The sequence below is a fragment of the Pezoporus wallicus genome, unplaced genomic scaffold, assembly GCF_028554395.1.
Source record: "Pezoporus wallicus isolate ANWC-B61680 ecotype Strahan unplaced genomic scaffold, APGP_CSIRO_Pwel_v1 contig_7835, whole genome shotgun sequence".
In the NCBI taxonomy this organism is placed as follows: domain Eukaryota; kingdom Metazoa; phylum Chordata; class Aves; order Psittaciformes; family Psittacidae; genus Pezoporus; species Pezoporus wallicus.
Genome location: NW_026636866.1, coordinates 1,440,397 through 1,463,587, shown reverse-complemented (window position 1 = coordinate 1,463,587; position 23,191 = coordinate 1,440,397). Strand labels below are relative to the sequence as shown.

Below are 23,191 nucleotides of genomic sequence, written 5' to 3'. Positions count from 1 at the left end.
AATGCTGCACTTTCAAGGTCTCATTAACTTCAAAGTAACTGTCCATTCAGCAATGTTTACAGTGTCTTTCAACTGTTAAAAATTCATTATATTCCTTTCTTTGGAATTGCACTGTTTTGACTAATACTTGTGTTATGACTTCTGTATGAACTACTGAAGCAGTTCATCTTTCCTATTTCCCTTCCCCCCCCCCCCCCCATTTTTTAAGCATATTAAAATAATAACAATAATTTTTAAAGCTATTGATGATTGATACCGGGCACATATTCCCTTGTAAAAGTTCCAGTCTTTAAAAAAAAAAGAAAAAAGAACTGACAAAATCTCCATCTTTCACCTCAGGATCAGAATTTTATCTTCCGCTAAAGGTTATTATTCTCTTTATTAATGAGCATGACAAAAACATCTCACATTTTTTGTCTTTCAAATTCCAGAGTAGAGTCCCCCACATAAATCAGGCAAGCATTTCAGTTTTAATTCATATGAAATTCATAGTTTCAGCACTCTTTCCTTGCATTTTCTCTAGCATTGAAGAAGTGATAATGACTATATGTAGTAAGGCATAAGATAGAGGAAAGTCATGCTATTAATAATTACGAATGCCTTAAAGTTAGCCAGAAGTTGTGTTCCCAGAGATCCCACATGTGGGTGTTCAGAATTAGGCACTGCTCTTTCCATTTGTGTCATTGTGCTCACTCTTTGTTTCCCAATGGACATCTGTAAATAATGGGAAAATCCGCACATGTTTAGTACCAAAGGAAGCCATTCTGCTGAATCTGAGAGACCTAATTCAAAGAATGTCCTCCTTGGCACTACTTGCTGCTCTGGCAATAGGGAGAATGGCCTATGATAGCTCTCGACTTTATTTTTAATTATTGTCAGAGTGGCAATGAGTTATTCCCCATCTCCGGGATAATCAAGTCTTGATGTCCTCTAGATTTATACAGGACTGTAATTCCCTGGAAAGACTTGATGAGAAAATGGCACAAAAGCAGCAAGTGAGTGTGAAAGAAACAGCCAAAGGAGTGCACAGGGGATGCTGGTCACACGAAGTTCTGCTTCGAGAGGCGTCTATACTGCAAAGGCCCTAGATTGGCACAGGACATAAACTGTGCTAAAATGATTATTCAGCATATTCACCAATTTGTTACACTTTCCATTTGGAAATTAATTTGCAGAAATATTAATTCTCCTCTTTCCTTATGAGACGAGTCCCAAAGTTAATGGATGTTAATAGGGTCCAAGGCTGGATCTCTTCAGTGTGTATTGCATAGGCTGAGGTTGCAAACCTGCACTGGAGCTAGGACTCATGGTCTCCCTGCCCTGCCTTTCTGGGGAGAGATTCCAGTCCAAGGGGTGTTTTCTTTGTGACTTTAGTATTAACTATGGCAAAAAGGAGTTTTCCTGGCAGCTGGTAGAAGCAATCCCTTGCTGTGACCAGCCAGCTCCTGGCAGTAGGACCTGCAATCCAGCAAGAGTTGTGTTCATCCAGGTAGACTAATGCTTCACAGTAGTGAGCCACTTCTTACCAATTTTCTGACCACCCCTTAGGAAAAAATAACTCCTACTGAATCTGTAGAAATGTGCCATTTCATGGCTGTGTTCAATAGTGACATTTCAGTAGTGAGTCTGCTGGGCTCTTATAAAAAATATCCAATCTTTTCAAGAGCTACCGGGACCCCTGCTTGAAAGAGAACACAACGAATGGATTTGCAGCAGGAGAAGCTGCTTTAGCTGGAAGCACAGTTACAAAGAACTGGCATGTGCAGAAACTTGATAGAGTTTTACTGCCAAAAACCATCTCTAGGTAGTTTACAAAAGAACCTCCAGCTCATCTCATATTGATTAGCTTTTCAGGCACAACTGCTACAATGAAAAAACTATTGCTGATTTGCATGTGTTGACAATTATTCTAACAGTAACAACCTGATTATACTAGTGTGTTAGTCCCAGATATGGTGTATTATTCCCTAGTTTTAGGAATAATTTAGATAGTTGTAGCCTTTGGGTTCATTTAACTGTATGCCTAATCACTTCTGATTAAAAAATACATAAATGAGTTTGTGAACTTTTTTGTTACACCTCAGCTTTTAGGATTAATTTTTTGCCCTAAAGGAAAAAAAAAAAAAAAAGCCTGAAAATTAAATCTTGGCAGCAAGAAATGTTTGAAAGACTGTACTATAACAACAAAAAAATGTTTTTCTTCTCATAACATTTTACTTAACTGCTTAATTATTACAATTTTTGTGTTTTCATTTGATTAATTGCTGTAGGTTTTGTGGTTGGGGTTTGTTATTATTCTAGTTGCAATGACTCTTCTGTTACTTTCTTCATGTTTACCAAGGGTTTTAATCCTATTGTTTCTCCACACAAATAAGTAATTAGTCAACCATTTTCTCATCTGATATTTCTCGGTGGCAGGAGACTGGAAACTGAATTTCATCTCATTTTTCATTCTGTTTTGTTCATATCATATTAGATAGAGAGTTGCAATGAAAGTCAACCTGCTAAGTCACTGATGTGACAAGCAAAATAAAGCTGAAACGATAAATCTTTTGGTGGGGTGATAAGGTGGGGTGCCTAATTTTAAAAGCGCCCTGCAGATGGAAACAAGCAAATCCTGTGTGCAGTGTGGCTGCAGCCCCTGGGACAGAGGAACCACTTCCAGTGGTAAAATCTGTGCGATGAGAGCCCCAGCCTGACAAATGATTGGTCCCTAGTATCTGAGCAATGGGGCTTGCTGTCTCCTAAGTCTGATGCAGAGCAACACCAACATTTCTTTTTATAACACTAATTTCCACTGCTCCCTCTGTGCTCCCTCTGATTCAGTGAGTAGCAGAAGACAATATTGAGTATGTATCGATCTGTCAGCAGAAGGGATGAGCAGCTGAAGTCCCTGCGTTTGACTTTTTGTGCTGTCCCATCTGCCTCAGTGTGCCTGGGTTGGCAACACTTCATTTTAACTTCAGTGACACAAAATACATTTATTTCAGTGAGAGGTGTGCCGCTGATTTCTGCCCACCAGGCCGGCACTTGGCTCTGAGTGAAGCCATGAGAAAATTCCACAAATAGAGATATCTCAGCATTATCATCTCCTCCCTATAAAACAATGTTTATATTGCAGCCCAGTTAAATGCAGCTAAGATGGAAGGGCACGTGTGTTTTGCTCTTTCCATTTGTTAGCTTTGTTTTAACCAGAGTCATTCCTGCCAAGATCTGTTTCTTGTAGAAATTATGCTTTGGGGAGAGGGGAATTCAATTTTCTTTTTTTCTAGATGTATTTCTTCTTAATTATAATTTTAAATTGGAATTTTACTTTTGCAAAGTGGAAATAGAATATTCCAGTGTTTCTAAGTGTATTGGCATATCGGTGTAGGCCAAGTAGTTGTCTACAGTTTCCATTTCACTATTTTGCCTGACTTTTTAAATACGTTATTTCAAAAAAATACACTTTTGACTGTAAAAATAAAACTCCAAAGCTAACAGCTGAAAAATCTGAATTACACTTTCAGCACTTTCCTGTGACTTACTAGTATAGAAAAGACACTAGTGGAAATGCTGTAACAAAGATAATTTTTCCTCCAAAACATTGGGCAGGCTCCTTTTTTTGCCATAAATATCTAGATATTACTCATAAACTGAAAGGGTGACTGAAACGAAGTGGCTCATGTGGAAGGTTCTTCTAGAGATTATTTTGTTTTTATACAGCACAGAAGAATGTTAGTGCTGAGCTGCTTCAGAGGTATCTCAGACCTGATGCACCACAGCATTCCCACTCTGGTTCCCTGTAAAATACGCATTTTTTTAGACCAAGCTGAAATGAGTTTTTCTGGAGAGTGAATCATTGGAAAGCTGATACTAACAACAAATGTCAGACCAAAACACAAATGTTTATAAACCCGATGGCCTTAAAAAGCAATTTATCAGTCTTGTGCAGCACCGCAATACATACTTTAGCAGTGTATTTATCCTGTCCGCTATACATCCTAACTGATGTGCATGCACTTTGGAGGGGATTATTATATTATTTCATGTGCCAGGCTGGCATTGAAGCCAAAGACATATGATGCCTTTTCCGATAGGGTTAGAATAAAGTATGTGCATGCTTATGTTTATATGTAAACTCCTAGAAACTTGAGAGATGCTTCAGGATTGCTCAGGAAAAAAGGGCTGCAGTGAGTTACTACAGATTGCCTTGCCCAGCCTGCAGCGCTGAGCTGGGCACTAGTGCGTAGCTAATGAATTCACCGTGGAATATGTCCCGTTTATCAAAGAGAAACATGAATTTTCAGTGACCAAAAATGCACAGAGTGACTTGTGGCACGATGCTGATGGGTATTTTAATTTTTTTTTTTTTTTAAATTGTACTCCAAGTTGACATTTGCAGCCTGTGAAAATACAGACAAGTCTGAAAGCCCATAAACCTGCTCCATGAAGCTGAAAAATGGCTGTTGCGCAAAGCTTCTATCTTCAGCAAGTTTAAACATGCATCTGACCAAATATTTTTCTCTACAGTGTTGCCAGAAAATGTGATTTATTTCAGGTTTTAGATAGTGTTAATGATATTCTTATCCTGATTAATAATAGTATATACCAATTAAGTTGGCTTTGTATGTTTAAAAAAATCTGATTTTACGGAATCTAGCCAAAGTAATTTGAGCATGTCCAAATCTCTGCAGGAGAGCACTGCAGGAGGTACTTCACAGCCTACTGCACATTTAGCATATAGCCACACTTTTAGCAACAGCACTCCAATCCAAATTCAAAACCAGACACTTTGTGTGACCATATATTTAATGGGAAAAGATGGCTAACTACGCTTAGTTTGCTGACTGTTGAATGTAAGTACGTCAAATATGGGGACTGGAAAATACAAACAGGGGACAGTTTAGATTTCTGACTTTTTAATCGCATCTCTTGAAGCTTGTTGAGCGGTTCTTAACCCTGTGTTAATATAGTGTGTTTGCAAAGGATTTGTGTACATCAGGGTTTTGGCCAGACCCAGTAAATTTAAGATTCAAAACTGTGGTGATTGTTTTGAGGAACCACATAGTTAGGTCTTTAGAATAGTTTCTGAAAGCCCCTAGGACTAGTATGAGCATGTACATTTATTATTTCTCTTGTAACCTGGATAACCTGGCCTGTTTTTTTTTTTTGAGATGAATAAATGCTTATATTTTATCTCAGTAACATCCATGGTGAAGCACTTGGGCTTCTGTTCTGCAAAGGAAATGCTTTTTCAGGTTGCATCAGCAGCACAATGGGTATGGTGGGATAGTTTGAAATTGCTTGGTAGACAAGTCTCCTGTGTACAGACTGCAGACCTGTTGCAAACAGCACATTGAGCAGTCAATATGTCTACAAACAGAGTGAAATTGCCTGCTCCATTCCCTCAGGAAGTTCAGGACCTGCACACTCAGGGACAGAGTAATGCGTTGAAAGTGATGTGGCACAGGGGATTTAGCAAGTGCTGGAGTAGCATTGCCTGTCTGCTTGCCTACAGCGATGCATATATGTAGTGTTACGTACAAAACCCAGCACCGATCAGTTTTTGCCCCTCTGTTCTACTATGCAGCCACTTACTTGCTGATATGCTTTTGCTATTATTTCAAGCATTGGTATTTGAATTGGTAATAAATCAGGAAAAAAAAGCTTAGCTTTGAATTATTACTCAGTTATGCCTGCGTAACAGAACACTCTCAGCAACAGCAGAATTACGTTGAAATTTTCATTGATCCTGTGCCCATAATAGTAATTTTATAGTTGACAACACTGTCACTTTTAACTGTATGCGCTCACTTGAAAGGAGTTGCAAAAGAAGGCACCAGACTGTTAAGGCAGACCATTGCCAGCTGCAGAGGAGATGGGTGGTTGGCATTGGCATTGGACTACAGACCATCCTTGGCTCTTGAAAGAGATATGAAACAGTGTGATGCTCACATGCAGGCTCAGGTCCAGGCATTTTCAAGTGGAATGGCAAGCTGCCAGCCTCTGAGCTTACCTCACACAGAAGGATGTGAAGACATCCTGTCCTATGTATCTCAGTAGCAGTTGTAGAGTTCTTCTGGGATGATAAAGAAAGAAAAATATATTTGGGTATTCAAATGGAAAGCGCATGTGGAAGTAATATTGAAAGGAGATATGAAAAGCCCTTTGGAATAACTGATTTTTCACAGAACTGCTTACTGGTAGTATACTTGCAGCTAATGTGATGAAGCAAATACGAGTCTTACTGGCAACTTCCCTGTATCTCATTGCCAGAACTTTTTGTTAATACAGGGAATTCAATTAACCCTGCTAATTAATGCTTCCTATTGCAGGGACATGCTTTGTCACACTAAACACAAGGACTGTGGATTACATGTTTTTGACCTGTACAACATAGCACTTAGGGGTTGCAGCAGAAAATTTTGGGCAGTAGCTTTATACCTAAGTATTAAACTAAAAGCAAACCTGTATATTCACATGCATTTTGGTATTAATCCATTTTATTCATTGACATTGTTCTTCAATATCTGAAAATAAGTGAAAACGCACAACTGCTACAAAGACATTCTTCCAGTGGCTTTAATGACACAAACACTTAAAAAAAGAAAAAAAAAAGAGAAAGAAACTTGGAAGTTGCATTAAAAATATCTTTACAAAATCAAATGTTAATACAGTTACAGTAATATCTGTTAGAGAATTACTATTATTGCTTTCATTCAGGCTGGGTTAGCAATTAGCCTGCTGTGCATGGCTGTGAATATACATATAGGAGATGTAAGCTGGGCTCCCAAAGCTTATAACTTTACCAGTATGGGAGCAGGAATGCTTTTGTTATTATATAGTCAAATAGCAGAAAAATTCCAGTGTGTCATCGTTAATGAGTTTGGCGTGTACTTCTGCTGGAGAATTGCTGCGTTGCAATAGGGTTTCCTTTCTGTTCTTTCTGGTGCCATATGGTGCCCTAATTAGTGCAGGTAAAAGGCAATGATAGCATGGCAGAAAAGATAGAGCATGATGGGAAGCAGGCTGATCTCTAGAGCTCTACACTATGTCATCTGTATATAAAGCATATGAAGCCCAATGCAGTTTAAATCCAGATTTTTCATATTACTTCTATTATGGGAAGCATTTTTGCCTTTCTCTTAGAAGGACCACTGTTTGCATAGGCACATACATTTATGTTGTAATTCTCTGCTGGTCTCTTCAACTACCTGGGAATCTTTTTTCCAGAGGTAATAGCTCTTTCTTTTTCAGGTGGACTTGATATAATGAGATGAAATTCATATTGGCTTGATTTAAAGATTACATATTGTCTGTATTTAGAGATTACTTTTCGTATTCAGAGGCAAAAGGAAGTTTTCATGCTGAGCTCTTAGGCACAGGCAATACAAAATCACCTTCTCCACTGTTCATTTTACTTGAATAGTTCATGAAGAGCTCATAGAAAAATTTCAGAGACTGCCATCACTACTATAGTCCCAGCAGGAGCAAGACAGATATAGTAACTTCAATATGTTACCTAATTGTAGGTGAACTGCTATGGATTCATACATGTGGATAATGTGAATGCTTTTCATTCAAAATACAAACGTGTAGCTATATTTCTTTGGTGAAATATTGGCTCTGTTTAACCGGTATTTTTTTTTCACTTATGTCAGTGGGACTAAAATCCTTAAAAGCAGTAAATGCATAGAAACTTAATGTATGAAAAATTGTATTTCTGATACTGACTCCTTTTGGTCAGATTGAAACTATCGAAATGGATACTGTCAATATTTTAACAGTTTCAGTTTCACCCAAGACCAGTAAGCACACACACACACGTATATTTATGTATGTATCACAGAAAACATGAATTTTTACTCATCTGGGTTTAACTCTATTTTACACATAATTTAAAACAAAGAGATGAGCACCTATGCAATTTGAAAATGCCAGTAAATATCTTTCTGCATCTTTAGAAAGTTATTCAAATTATCATTTTCTGTTCTGTCTATCTGGGTACACTTTCTGACCCTCATTGCTATACATTCTCAGACCTTTCACAATGGTTTACAGGTTTTACACTTTAAAAAGCTTTTCAGGGCAGAAATACATCCTCACCACATCAGAACAAAGCCCAACTACAGAATCAGACATATATTCATGGGGCCAGTATCACTGTACTACTTCATTGTGTCTTTCTGGCCATTGGCAGTCTCTGCACAACATGACTTGATCAGTCTCCAGATGTGCAAGGCTGAAAACCCTGCCAAGCCTGTCTAAATTGCTCACCTTTATCCCTGTCAATGCCACACATCACAGTGGTGCAGATGTATGATTCAGCACAGATTTGGCACTGCTGCATTTTGCCTTCCTTCTCTTTCGGTTAAAGCATAATGGCCAAGACCACTTGACTCCACATGGGAAAAGTCTGGCATCTCCCAAGCTCAGGAAGTCCTTGCCAAAAGCAGCATCTTACCCTGTGCCTGAATGTCCAGCTGCTCTCCTCTGGCACCCTGTGATACTGTGCTGTTGGCTGTGAAATTCCTTTTGTGGCCAGTGCAAGGTTGTGGCTCCGATTAGATTTTTGCATCCACATTATAACCACTGCTCTGTATAAGGTTCTTCTGTGCTAATCAAGCTGCTGGCCACTGGCACCACACGTCTGCTACCAACCCCAGGAAGTGTTCTCAGAATAATTTTCCTATGCTACAGGAAGGGGAAGATGCCATTTATAAATTTTAAATTATTTCCATGTTATTTGCTACTTGAGTTCTTCACCAAATAGTCCAAGTGCATATTTTGATTTGTGCGTCTTCTCTGTATCTACAGCCTCTCCATCTGTGGGTCTCTATTTAAGTTGTACACTTCAACCTTACAGCAGATGCTTTCCAGTCTAAGGAAACTGGTTGTGTTCTGCTTCCTTTGCAAAAGCTGGCTTATAGATAGCACAAGGTCATGAACCTAGTGCAAGGAGGTCACGATCAATAAGTTAAACCCACTTGCCCATGCCTTGTTGCAGTATAATCCCTTGGGATCAGTAAGTTATTGGCATGGTTTAAAATGTAAAAAAAAAAAAAAAGAAAAGAAAGAAAGAAACTCCACAAAGGAATGCAAAATTTCACTATTGCTGTATAGAATAAGTCCAAACAAACCAGTAATTGGCGCACCAGAGAGCACAGTTCTTTATACACCCATACAGAGGTATTGGTGTACTTATGATGATTTTCAAAACTGCATAGCTACACGCAGGCGTGTAAGTTCTTGTTTAACCACCTAGAAAAATGGTCTGATTTTCGAAACTGCTGTGCAATCAGCAGATCCCACTAAAGTTAGAAATAGGAAGTGAAACTTCTTTGTATTCTATAATTCTGTTTATTATAGTGCTTTTGTTAATGAGTCTATTCTAAACCCTTTGTGAGCAGAGCCCTCAAAAAATTGCACAAGGAACAATCATCTTAACCATACTGCAATAAACTTTTACAATAAGTAAAAACTGTGGTGGGAAAGACAAAGTACTACTTTTACAATATCCTGTGCCAAATCACAGGTTATACAATTCAGCTTTATATTTGCACAGCCAACAGTGCTTTGTAGAGCAATCAGGGAAGATAATACAATCTATTTTAAATTCTCATTACTTTAGAAGTGTTGATTCTTCTTAAATTGTTTCAGGGTTAATTGAGAATTTGCAGTTTTACAATAGATGAGGAATTGTTCAGGCTGCCCTTGTTTCATATTTTTGTGCATACCTTCATTGTGGAGTTGTAAAAACAACAATAAAAAAAGAAACAAAGAAGTGAAGTGAAATTAAATGAAATGAAATAATGATCTGCATTGTTACTATTCTAGCAACTCATTTTTATGGGAGATTAAGTTCAGGTATTGATTAATGTTGAAATGGTTATTAAGTGGAAGGACACGTTATGTTGTAAAATGTCTCACTGTGGAATGGTGTTTGCCTTTGATTCTTTTCCACATACTCTCTAAGGGATAATTTCTGCTCATGGGGAAGCCAGTGGTGAAACTCTGAATGACTTTAGTGGAAGCACGAGCAAGCCAAGTGGTTTTACTGTTTGTCTCTGTTTCTCATAAATTCCAAAAGGTTCCGAGTTCCAAACTTGTCCTGTATTTTATTTTAATATAATAACAGCTCATAAAACAAATTTTTGATCCTGAAGCAGGCTGCCTGAACACCAGTGTGGTCTTACATACTCTGGCAAAGTGAGTTTGGCTCAGCAGCCCTGAAGAGGTCACGTTTTTCAAGCCTGAAGCAAGGTCTTGATGAAAAAACAGCAGTTGTGTGGACAGGGCTGTCTGTTAGCACCTCTGAAATTAGCCATGCTCATCTTCTGGAGGATAATATCACCCTGGAGATGCACCAAAGAAATGTTGAGGAAACTGATGATTTTTTGGTGAGAAGTGACTCCAATGTGTTAAAAGGAGGCTCTGTGCTGAAAGCAGTTTCATTTTTCAATGGCAGAACTTAGAATCTTTTCTTTGGACAATCAAACTTCTTAAATAAGAGTACCTCAACAATCTTTGAAGTATAATGTCAGTCTATGGAATAGTTTATTTAAATGGACCTGTGGGCCACTTGGCAAATTCACAGGGGTTCTGGAGCCCTGTTCTTTCTAAGGCACAAATAAATTCAAGGCTTGCTCTGCCTCCAGCTAATGCAGTTATGGTGGGTACCTGATCTGTGGTCTGGGAACAAGATGTCAATGTTTCTGGCCTGTCTTTCTGCATATATTTGTACGTGCACTGCCCCATTTATGCATGAGGAAACCGGTTTGCACAGAACTTTTCCCTTTTTAACAATTGTGTTTTCTTCCTGTTGAATAGTACGGTGTCCAAGCCTAAAATTTATTATTCAAAGGCTCCAAGTCCATTCTAACCTCTCCTAACTTACGTAGGAAGAAAAAAGAAACCCCATCTTAATGACATCTTCCCATGGCATTATTTCAGATGTTGGAGGGGAATTTCGTGGTCTGAGGGGCAGATGAGGTCCATTCAGTTCATTCAATGTTCTCTAACAATGTCATCTTAATGACATTGTGCTCATGCACAGGAAGATCTTCTGCATGAATAATGAATGATGCTGATGGCTTCTGACAGGCCGGAGCTGTGGCTCTGCCCAGCTCTTCTGAGATCCCTGCAGAAATTCAAAGTTCTCAGACTCCATCTGATGAAAATAACTGGGCAGTTCAAAAGCACAAGTTAGACGGGACTTGAGAGGTCTGACGTGAGGAGTGCGGATAAGAGGCAGCTGGATGGGACAGCTGCACATGGTGCCTTGTTGTTAACTATGGCATTGGCCATACCTTAACGGTCTACTAGAGGGATCTAGCAATGAATCACAACTTATTTTACCTCTTTCCAGTGGCACAAGAGACCAACACAAGCCTCTGTGACAAGCATTCAGTGAGACCATGACTGTCTTTGTTGGTTGCAATTTGTTCTTTCCTATTCTAGCAACTGCCATTTTATTTCATTTTACTTACTTGGTTTTAGCCCCCTAACAATCTGTTATTTGTGATTATCCCCTCAGGAAACAGTTTCACTGACAAATTATTTTTGGCAGCATTCTCTAATGGGACACCTTTCAGATGAATGCCACTAAGAGGCTAGGCACATACTTATTAAATAATAACAGGTTTTGTATCAATTACTTACAATTTAAAATGGCTATAGAAGATTGCATGGCTGTTTATGACCTATAAGAGTTCACTACAAAAAAGATAAACAGGTTGTCATACTAAGTATTGATTATATGTTTGGAGCTTTGGTTTTAAATATTCACACTTTCCATTGGAGAGGGAATTTGTGCCAGTTAATTCAGCTCCTTGTTGTTATACTACTTAATACATTTAACTGATTATATAATTAGGCCCTAATAATGAATATTCTTATGTTTGTTACTTCAGTCAAGCAGGGCAGTTCTCAACGCATAAACTCTACAGTCTAAGTATTTCCAGTAACATGGTCTAAATATTTGTACTGATTAATGCAAAGAAAGCCCAACAGAGAATTTTGTATTGAGGGATCTTGACAGACAGCATTTTCAAATCCTTATTTAGACAACATGTATGTGATTGAATTATTCCAAGATTCTGAGCATCTCTTTGAATCAGTAGCAGCAGGAAATTACAGATCACAGACTGCAGAACACATGTGCAGAAGCTGGGTCTGCATACAATCAGTTTGTGTTATACCTGGTGAATCCCTAATCTAACACTCTTTCTGTTACCATACCTCACAAATTATTACATTTGTACAAAATGTAATTGCAAAAAAAAAAAGAAAAAAAAAAAGAAAAAAAACCCAAAACACTCATACAACCATAACTCCTAGTCCAGCCACAATTTTGAGTCTGGAAACAGAAGGCCTGGGAGAGTATTCATGAAGTCTGTAAATACCAGTGTTGATGCCAAGGCCAGGGCAAGTGTTCAGGTACTCAGGTGTATAACACAGCAGTAGGAAACAGACCCTACAAAATATTTTAAATATTGATTTCTGTGCTAAGCTTTTGGGGGATGTATGTGTTGAAAGAAATTGATTCAAACTGCTCTGTATCTCCGCCTGTCAGATCAGGCTAACAATACTGAACCACCTCAAAGGGAAGGCACATGTTTTAAAATGTGTATTTTAAGCATCAACCTCATGAAAGCCAGTGAGTACAAAGACATATTCTCTGTAGTAATGTAATGCTTTTATGTCTAGATACATAATCTGTTAACAACGTCTATGTTTTTATTTAGGTATTCGATTTACAAGGATCCAGCAGGCTGGCTAGAAATCAGCCCTACCAATGGTACCATTATTACCACTGCTCCTCTGGATCGGGAATCTGTCTATGTTCAAAATGACACATACACGGCTCTCTTTCTGGCAATTGACAATGGTGAGTAACTATTATGGATCATATTCATTAAAGGGCATCTCTTTTTTTTCCCCTGCTTGAAATTTTCTTTTCCGAAAGGTGCATGTGTGAAGTTCAGCACGTGCTTCAACACTTTGCTGGGTGGCCACCTAAAGGTATTAGATATCATTGTGACAAACAGAGGAATTAATTTAAAACTTCAAGCTTAGAAGAGTTTATTCCTACGCTGAGATCTTAATGCTAGATGTAAACAGTCTGTGAACATTCTCAGAAAGTCATAAATCTTCTTTATCAGAGTTAATTTCTTCATAATATTTGAACAGATAGTAAGCCTAAGGCACCTAAATACCAATAACAACTCATCCCTGATATGCTGGATTCTGTTCCATTCAATACAATGACTGTGACAATAAAGGCATGAGTAAAAACCCTTGTTAAAATGAAAAAAATTTTTACATATTGTGTGGGTTAAAGTTCCTTCTGTCAAACATAATCAAAATTAAACTATCTAGTGAAAATTCAGTGAGTGACTTTGGAGCAGAGAAAGGAAGAGAAAATCCTGAACGTTCCAAGTCTCCAGAGCTAAAGGCACAAACTAAATAAAAGATTTGCCTGTAATATAATGCTTGTTCACAGCTGCAGCTGGTTTAGCCCTAGTGATGAATTGCAAAATGTTCTTTTTAGGAGAGTAATTTTACATTTTTGTAACCACATGACTCAGGGAACATTTGCAGGGCCTGACAGGAAAAAGAAAATATCGCCTTAAGTATGAAAGAAAAAGAATTCTGCTGAGATGATGATTTACTTATATATTCATATACATATTTTTCTTAGGATATTTCCATAGAAAATGTGGCACTAAACTTATTTCTGTGTTTTACTTGCTATTGGATAAAGAGTTTTTAAATGCATCTTAAAATCTGATACACTGGGAAATGTCATTTTACAATGAAAGTAAAAATTCAGGATAACATTATTGTGGGACTATCAAAAGGGCAAGGTTGAATGCGGTTTAAAGGTGAAGTCAAGTATTCTCAAAGAGAATAGATAGAACAAGAAGCTGAATATTCCCAACTTTGGAAACTAGCCTGAACGAAAGCGGATTTGGGGGCATACCTTTTTGTTGTGCTTAGGGTGATATAACATGCATTGCTCATTTATTCTAAGCCAAGAACTTCACTGCTAAGTGACCATTCTTAATTCCCAGATTTTTTTTTTTTATTCTGGAAAAGTGAGAGATGGGAAAGGTGAAGAGCAAAGCAAAGAAGATATTACAGAAAGGAACCCTGTTCAGTTGGGGCACTGAGTCAGCATCTAATTCAGGTGGCTGTTGCTGTGTCTATTTGTATTTCTGCAGTACAATTAGTGCAGGAGGTAATCTACACCAACATTATTGATTTCTTTGAATGAAGTAATTGGAAACCACATGTGTACATTTAGTACTGTCATGCTAAAGTGTTAGTAATGATCATTCAGGAGTATTGTACTGCTTCACTGTATGTAGCTCAGTTACATGTGGAAGAGGCAATAAATAGCAGAACCTAAATAGCTGATATTAACCTTGTGGTCTGTATCACCCTGGATTAATTATCCAGCTACTTGTGAAACACATTAAACATAGAGACAGGTTGGTAACTGGAAAAAATCTCTGCTGGTCTGTATCAATATGTAAGAGTGGGATGCGGGGACTCAAGAGGAGCAGGAACAGCTCCAGAGCCCCAGGCTCAACCATGCAGAGACACCTGCCTCTGGTCACTACTGGCCAGGAGAGTGATGCTGGGCCCTGCAGGGGATCAGTGCTGCTCCTTGGGCAGGCCTCAGAAGGACAGGCAAGCTGCAGTTCCCACACTGTCTGTTGTGGCTGGGTTGCTTCTTTCACAAGCTGCTCCATGTGGTTCCACTCTGCAATCCCAGTCTATTCTGTGGCTAAGGGAAATTTTACAACTGATTTCTAGGGGTAGGTCTGTCTTGTCCCGTGAAGTTATGACTGGAACAGATAATACCCCTGGGAATGTGTTCCCCTAGTTATTTCCAGACCACTAATAATGCTAACTTGCAAAGTTGTGAAGGCCACTTCATTTTTCTACCAATCATAGCTAATGTCTGTCTTGAAAAGGGATATTACATTAGATGACAAGCCAAATTATGGTAGGATAATATGGAATGAATGCAGAATTCTGTCAGGACTTTAGGAGAAGGTTATGTGAACTTAAAAAGGAAGAAAATTAGATTGAACGTGTCTGCATGCATTTTCTTTAAACCAGCATTGTCCATGGATTGCAAGGCTCTCTGTTCAGGTTAGTCTAATACCAGCTAATATGGTCGGGAGTTTTATGTGAGAGGGGAGAAAAAGGCAGGATTAAGAATTGCCAAATGAGATAAAATGATAAAATGAACATTCAGAGGCATTTCCAATAAAGCAAATCATTTGCTTCAGCAAACAGGCTTGAGGTGGTAAAGAAAGAAAGAAAAAACCATAATTAATCAGAGAAAGCATTTCCAAAAGCATTAAATGCAACTTCTTATTATTTCTTTTGCCTATCTTCTTATCTCCAGATCAAATCTGAGATGAGTGGCACATGTACTGAGGAAGTCTGAGCTGGCATTGACTTCCCTTCTCTTAACTGAGGAATATAGAAGAGCCCTGGTAGTGTCCAGTGCACAGTGCAGCAGCGTGAGCTGGTGACCAGCACAGCTCCAAGCATAACGCAGCACCTCAGTGCTTGCAAGGCTCTCAGACAAGCCAGTTCAGTTAGAGGTCTGCATGTCTGTGTGGCCACATCAACAGTGTCTCATCCCTCTTCCCCTGGTTCAGTTTCTGACAGCACTGGCACGAGTTTCAGCAGTGTTAACTTTGCTAATTGTCAGTATAAGGGACTGCAAACATGATGCTTATTGGTGGAGGGCATTTGAGCTGTGTGCTGCCTTTTAGCAGTGTTTGTAATCAGGTGAGGTTCTAAAATCGAATAAGACCTTAGGTGTTGCTAAAGGACCTTAGGCATGCACTAAAATAGTAAATAAATATATTATTTTCTATTAATATTGACAGCATATAGAGTTTATATAATTACAGAAAAAAATACCGTCGTCCTGTTATGGCCTCACATTCGTGTGCTATCTTGGGTGAAGAGTGGAGGCAGCTGAAAGCAAAACCCACAGTGATGATACTTTTTTCATCCTCTTTCCCTGATGTCAATAGAGAACCTGTCATTGGATTCAACACGCACTGGCTTTTTGTCGTTGCGCTTCAGCACAGGGGACAAGTGCCAGGGCATTTTTCCTATTTGTAAAATGTCGAAGATTTCTGTCAGATGTAAAACCAGGAGCTTCATGCTTGATAGTTTTTTACATAAATCCGTCACATCTTTATCTTTTTCTTCAGTAAATCACCAAACTGTTCTTTACCAGTAACCATGAATGGACTATAGAAAATAGTCTTTCCACCGCAGGAAGTATTTTTTTAACTTTATGGTATTATTTTTCAGCATTATCTGAAATTATCTGATTTCAGCATATCAGCTGCAGTAAAGTATGAATCATGTTATTTCTGATTTAAATGGTTCCTTTTTCTGCCTCAAACATAATTGAAACAATGTGTAAGAACATTGATGGAGACAGTATTAATTTTGTAGATAATAAATTCTGACTTATTGGGGGAAAATTCACTTAAAGGATATTTTTGAATTATTATCCTAATTTTCTCTGTACTTTTGATTTCAGTAAAGGTCACATTAGTGCTTTAAAATTTGAAACTTTTTATTAAAGACTTGTGTGGACATAGAGTCTCTGGTCTATTAAAGAAGAAGTTAAACACCAGTAGGAAATATCATGAAGCAGAGTTAACACATTAAAGTGTCATAAACTGTGTTTAATCTGAGAATGAGCTCATAATGGGACAAAGTCAGGTTTATGCAAACTTGGAAAATACCAGAGATTTCACTTAATTAACAGAAGTGCCAATAATGGTAGTAATTTTATTTCCTGAATTTAGAATTCTAATCACTAAAACCAACTCAGTATAACAAGCACGCAGTGCAGTTATTGGGAATGTAACTGTAAAACACACATGTTAAATACAGTCAGGAAATCATCTGAGTTTGAGAAATCCGCTCGGAAAAGACCACACAAATTTCCTGTGTTATATTGTCATCCATTCCACAGTGGAGTATTTGGGATGACTATCATAAAGCAGAATACCTGTTTGTTTCCTTCATAAGGTCAGTCATGCTAAGAACTCTCTAGGAATGGTCTTTTTTCCCCTATATTGTGAGAGTTTGAGTCACAATCTAGAAACAGAAAGGGAGGAGCAAAACAAAAATTTTAGCAGTGAAGCTAAAATATATCTGGGAAACCTGAAATCTAAAAAAGCTAAACTGGGTTTCTCCCTTTCCTTTAAAAAAACACATCTAGATTCACCGTAGTTATGCAATAATCACTGATGTTCTCTTGTGGACAGGCATGATACCCTAGTTAACATTTCCTTTACACAACATTTTCTATCTCTCTAAAAGAAAAGCTTTGGTTATCTTTCTTTGCCTGATACATGGTAAAACCACTTATGCTGTTCAAATATGTCAGCGGCTGGTGCCAAGTGAGGAAACGCTAATACTCAGTCTTGCTGATCTGGTTAAAAGCAGTTTTCAGCTTCACTCTCCTCATGCTATGGTGACGCAGAAAAGCCCAGCAGTAATGGGCTACCACTGAGACCCATCCCCTCAGCTAATGGAAGCGTGATGCCTTTTTCATCACCAGGGAACCACTGAGATAAAAACTGGGACTACAAGTACTCTTATTATATTAAAACATAGAGGAGGGTAAATGTCCTTAAAAATGTGACATGTCTTCCAGGTGGTAAACATGCTCAGAGGTGGAATTAAGGGTTCAAAAATTTAACTGATGTAGCTTTAAGAGCACTAAATCACAGTAAGCGCAAGTTAAGTTCTTACAGCAACTCCGCATGACTGAAAGGAGCTGTTTCCTAAAAGTGCTTTGCTCCCTGTGTGACAACACCACCCGAGTGTTTGACAGGAGAAGCCCTGGCACAGCAGCCACCCGCAGGCACAGGCAGGGCTGAGCTGCTGGAAATAAGCTCCAGGAGCAGAGACTCCTGTTTAATGGAATTTGAGCAAAGTAAGGGTTGGGAGATATGGAGGCACACAAAAAGGTGTGACACCAAATTGGTGTGATTCCAGTGTTTGTCTTGGGCTACACCGGCCAGCTAAAAAAGCCACAACCTGTTATTGCTGTGTCCAGTTGCATATACAAAGCACCCAGTTGAGTGGCACTACTGCCCTTCCCCTGCAGCATGTGCAAAGCAAAACGAGGAAGAAGTGAGTCAGGGTCTTCTTTCCCTGTTTCCAAGGACCAACTGAACTACACACAAACAATTCCAAATCCCATTTATTGTGCAGGTTTCAATACTCTCCATCATTAAAAAGAAATATATCCATTTTGTACTATGTGTAATGAACAGCAACAGACAACATCTAGGAAGTGCTGGAGCAACAGAGAGATGTGTAACAATTTGCAGTTAGAACTTTTCCTTACATATATCTAACCTGTCCTCTTGCTTCATGATGTACATAATTAAATTACCACAGATTGATTCCACCTAAAACATGCTATTTTGGAAAAAAAAAAAAAATAAAATTGGGCAATTAGTTGCCATGGCAACCCAATTAAGCCAGTTTTATACCCCTTATCTTAATTGCTGTATTAATTGAGAAGAGAAAATAAATTGAATACTCATCCTTTTCTTGCCATTTTAAATTTCGGTAAAATATGAATTGCACGCAAAATATTGTTTTAATTTGTCATCACGGACCCATGATTAGAAAAAGAAATTAGAATGCTGAAAACGGTATTTAAGACGGATGGCATATGTCAGTAGCAATTTGATATGCTGAAAGAACTCTGCTCTTTGGAAATGTAATTACTGAAAAATAGGATCTGCATATATTATTTGAGTGACTGAATGAAAGATTGTAACTTTTAAAGACTATTTATTTTACACATTTTGACAAATATCTATATGCAATACAGACAAGAAATGCATAGGAAATTTCAGCTCATGGGAAATCTAGGATCTCTTTAATACAAAATGTCAACATATGGCATTTATGAGACCTGTTTTCAAATATCTCACATTCTGAGCAGCACACCCAAACCTTGGTATCTTCCCACTCTACTGGATCCATTTACTGTGGTTGAACCATTAGCAGTGTCCAGCTTGAGCACAAACTGCAATGGAACATGCCTGCCTGAATGGGATTTATGCCTGTAGTGCCAAATCACCTCGGGTGCACACATTTTCTGATTAGAAAAACAACACGGGGGGGGGGGGTGGAAATCACAAAGGAAGCAGAAATTAGTGTTTCTATTCTCATAGCCATATCATTAGAAAGCATGAAGCATTATTTCTTGAAGCCCATATTTGAAGTATAGTAATTTTAAAGAGGGAACTGTTACTCAGCCTAACCACATAGCGCACAGACTGGCTGCTCCTCAAGACAATTTGGGAATTTCTACAATGCTCTCTTCATTCTTTACTCTCCTCCTTTCTTGCTGTATTCTCCTCCAGGAAGATGTAGAGCTGAAAACAAGATAAACTGGTGAAAATCTATATCCCAGAAGAGATCCTAGGCAGTCTTACATTTTACAGGTACTTAATGGGAGTAAAATGAAAGAAATTCTGTAGGCATCATTGCAGTTCCAAGCAGCCCTCCATATCACCATGATTCAGGTGTGGTTTATAGAGATAAGGATTTATTCATGGTGGTTCAGAGGAAAGGTAGTTGTGCCAAAAATTAGCAAACCCACATTCTCAAAGGCATTTTTTTCTGCTTGAATATGATGAAAAATTGTTCTTACTGTGACTGATGACCCGTTTTGTACATGTGTAGGTTTGTTAGGCAGCAAAAAATTTGGAAGTGGGGGAAAAAAGTTGGAGCTGAGCTTCAGGGTTACATAAGTGATAGTACAAGTGGATTAACAACTGCTGCTAGATGGTAAAGCATAAATATTCCAATAATATTTTAAATAAATGAATTTCCACTCAGCTTGAGAGGGAATCTGTATGACACTCAATGTCCCATTGCTTGCTCTAGGAATTAAATGGTCTTGTAATTTCAGCATCATGGCGTAGAAGGGCATAGATAATATGTATTAATTTGATGGTGCTAGAAGCTTAATTTAATAAGGAGAAATGAGTACAGAGGTCTTCCTACCATTCATAATGAGCATGTGAAAAGGGACAGTTCGTGCTCTGTTCTTCCTAAAAACCGTTCTGGCCTCCAGGATTGCTGTAGCGTAGGTATGTGTGTCAGCAGGATCCTCTAGAATGGTTGACTTCTTTGGAAATCTGATAACTATTGCCAGAATCCAAGGTCTCTGATGCTCTTAAAAAAAACACACAAAAAAAAGTATAATAGTTCAAATTAAATTCCTTTATATCTACATATGTATATTTGTTTCTAATTAGATTTAGAAGTCATTTATATATATATATATTCCTTTGCCGTAATGACCAGGATGCAAACCATTAGAGCTCTAAGTCGAGATTTTCTGTGTTTAGCTTTTGTTACCATTAGGTGAACTTTCTAAATTCCAGTGAGAACACACAGTCTCCTTTCCTCCAAGAGCTAACACTTTTTGCTTTGTGTGCCTGGCATTTTTCTTGTTAGCTGATTATTAAACTTTGTTCCTTAGCTGTGCCACTAAACAAATTATATGATTTACAAATAAAGTGATTTTCATCTGATTTATTTAAAGCTCATTTTCACATAGCATATGGAGATGTTCTTCTTTTTGTTTGATAATTCTTTTTCTCCCTTGTACAACTTATTTTATTTTAGATCAAGTCAAGTTTGGTGTCAAACTAACAAAAAAAAAAAAATCAAACCAAAAATCAAACAAGAAAGGAAAATATTTCTGAGGATTTTCCCATTAGTTTTCTTGAATTAAATGAAATTTCATTTGCCCAATGAATATTATTGTTGTATCCATTTTGTTTAGTTTATCATATCCTTTAGATTTTAAAATAAAAAATATTTTAAATAACCAATTCTAAAAGAAAAAAATACAAAAAAATACACCTCAGTTATTCTAAAGAGGGATTTAAAAATTTTAGAACTCAGAAATCTCAAAGTAGGATGGACAAACATCAGTTTAATTCCTCGATTTAGGGTGGTCTGTTGACCAAATATGATTTTATACTTAAAGCAACAATGTTCTTTAGAAACTTTCCACTAGTTTAAGGAATATGCCTCTCTCCAAGAGCTATCTAAACTCACCTTAAGTTTTTGAATGCTTGGAAAAATCTAAGGCTCATTAAGGGTCATTTAGGCTAACCTTGAGATTTGCTGCAAATCAAAAAAAGGAAAGCTGGAACAAAAGGATTAAACCTTTATGGTTTTTTTTTCTCTTCAAGATGCATTTAAACAACAATGCTATCTTGAAACATTTCTGACTAGCTTCTCTAAGTGCACACTAACAATTTAGTGTTGATGGATGGCTGCTTTTACCTACACTCTTGCTCAGCCTCACTTCTAGAAAAGACTAGCTTGTCTAAATGTGATAACTGTTGTGATTCCAACAATGAAGTGCCTAAATGGTTTCTCCCCCTATTGCTGTTGTTTATAGAGCTCAGTTAGTAGAGAAAAACACTACTGAATGTGAAAATAGCAGGTCGACATGGCCCAGATACCTGTAGCCAGTGTTGTATTCCTCACGGCTTCCTCAGCATTAAATGCAAACATGTAGGAACTTAAAATGATCCATTAAAGTCACGCTTTGTGTTGAATGATATGAAAAAAACTTTGACATTAATAATTTGATGCTATGTATTTATTAGCATCTGCATTGACTGTTTTAAAGCTGCTGTAGATATGCCTGACCAAGACATAGCAAGACATTGAGACATTACTGCAGACTTACTCCTGCAGTGCAGATCCCTCAGTCAGTCATTTTTGATGCTAGTAGTAAGAAGGCAAGAAAGAAATGCAGGAGCATACACTGTGCTAAGAAATAAGATGCTGTATAGGCAACCCCCAGTCACACAATAAGTTTTTCTTCGGATATGCCTAAAAAAATTAGGTTCCCAGCCTTCACTGAGTTTTTAGGGGTGTTTGACTTATTGTGTGAGTCATACCAGAAAACCTCAATTCCTAACTCTGTATTTTTGCTGTCATTTCAAATAAATGAAAGCTGTTGGCATTTCAATGTGAACTGATTAAGAATGTCTTAATTCAGATTCAAAGCAGTCCAATTACTGTCTTTAATTCCACAGAGCACAGCTCAGCCATGTTAGAAATCTGTATATAACAGCATCGCATTTCTGTAGGAAAACTAGAAAGAGGAACATGAAATGGCTTTTCATGTCTATAAAAATGTTATGCTCAGATTAAATGCATCGTCAGCCATTCAACCATGTGATAGCTTGTTAGACATGCCATTTTATTCAAGTTTTGACACTTAAGAGAAATGTCATTTTGGTTCATGACCATCATTGTGCATAATTGGTATCTTTTAAGAAACTAAGTACCTGATTGGCAGTCTCCTTTGAGTAGTCTGATGTCTAAATGTCATTGTTGTTCCTACAGGAACCGTTTGGACCTCAGTTGAATGCCAGTTTTCAAATTTCTTGGCTGTGTGTTTCTACAAAGGGCTTATAATTTAATGCCTTACACTGATAATTCTGATATGATTTTGAATGTCTTTTCATTGAAATTCAGAAGTACACAAAGAAACTGTATCTATAATATTTCTTTTGAAACTATTTTTTTTCTTATCTAAAGGTAGCAACATGGTCATTTATGTTGATAGCACTAAAACCTTCTGGTAACACTCCCTTGCGTTACAGATTCTAGTCCCCAAACAATAGACCTCATCACATTCTATGGCACTTTCTAACTCGTAAGGTAGAACTACTTCTGATAGTCTGTTTTTCACTAGTTTCACCTTACAACAGCAGTGGCTATTGCCTAACTGCAGACTACTATTAGAAGCTTTGTACTCAGTCTAAAGCCAGGATATGAAGAAATCACCAGCCCTGATCCAATCCAGATAAGTATATCATGCATTTCTAACTACAGCATGTTCTAAGAATATGTGCTATTTTAGTGATCAAAAAACTTTGCTGATCGAAGTTCCAATCCTGCAGACCTTAACTAACTTTGAAGACCTTACTTGCATTTCAGTCTCATTGAAGATTACTTGTAAAGGTTCTCAGTCTTACCCTACATTATTAAACTCAGGATTCAATACCAAGGTTTCACTTTAAGTGTGAAATTAGTAGTCTCTGTTTTAGTAGCTTTTACACACTTGAGTAATGCTGTTGCATTC

General features: G+C 37.8%; 1 protein-coding gene across 3 annotated transcripts in view; it reads left to right on the top strand.

The window, feature by feature from the left end:
- The window catches only part of CDH13 (cadherin 13), a 482,776-nt gene that overhangs the window by 440,414 nt on the left and 19,171 nt on the right, over positions 1 to 23,191 (top strand). For all 3 annotated transcript variants that reach the window (XM_057401919.1, XM_057401917.1, XM_057401918.1), the window contains exon 11: positions 12,729 to 12,871. In XM_057401919.1, the coding sequence (XP_057257902.1) occupies positions 12,729 to 12,871 (143 nt within the window). The remainder of the gene's footprint in view (positions 1 to 12,728; positions 12,872 to 23,191) is intronic.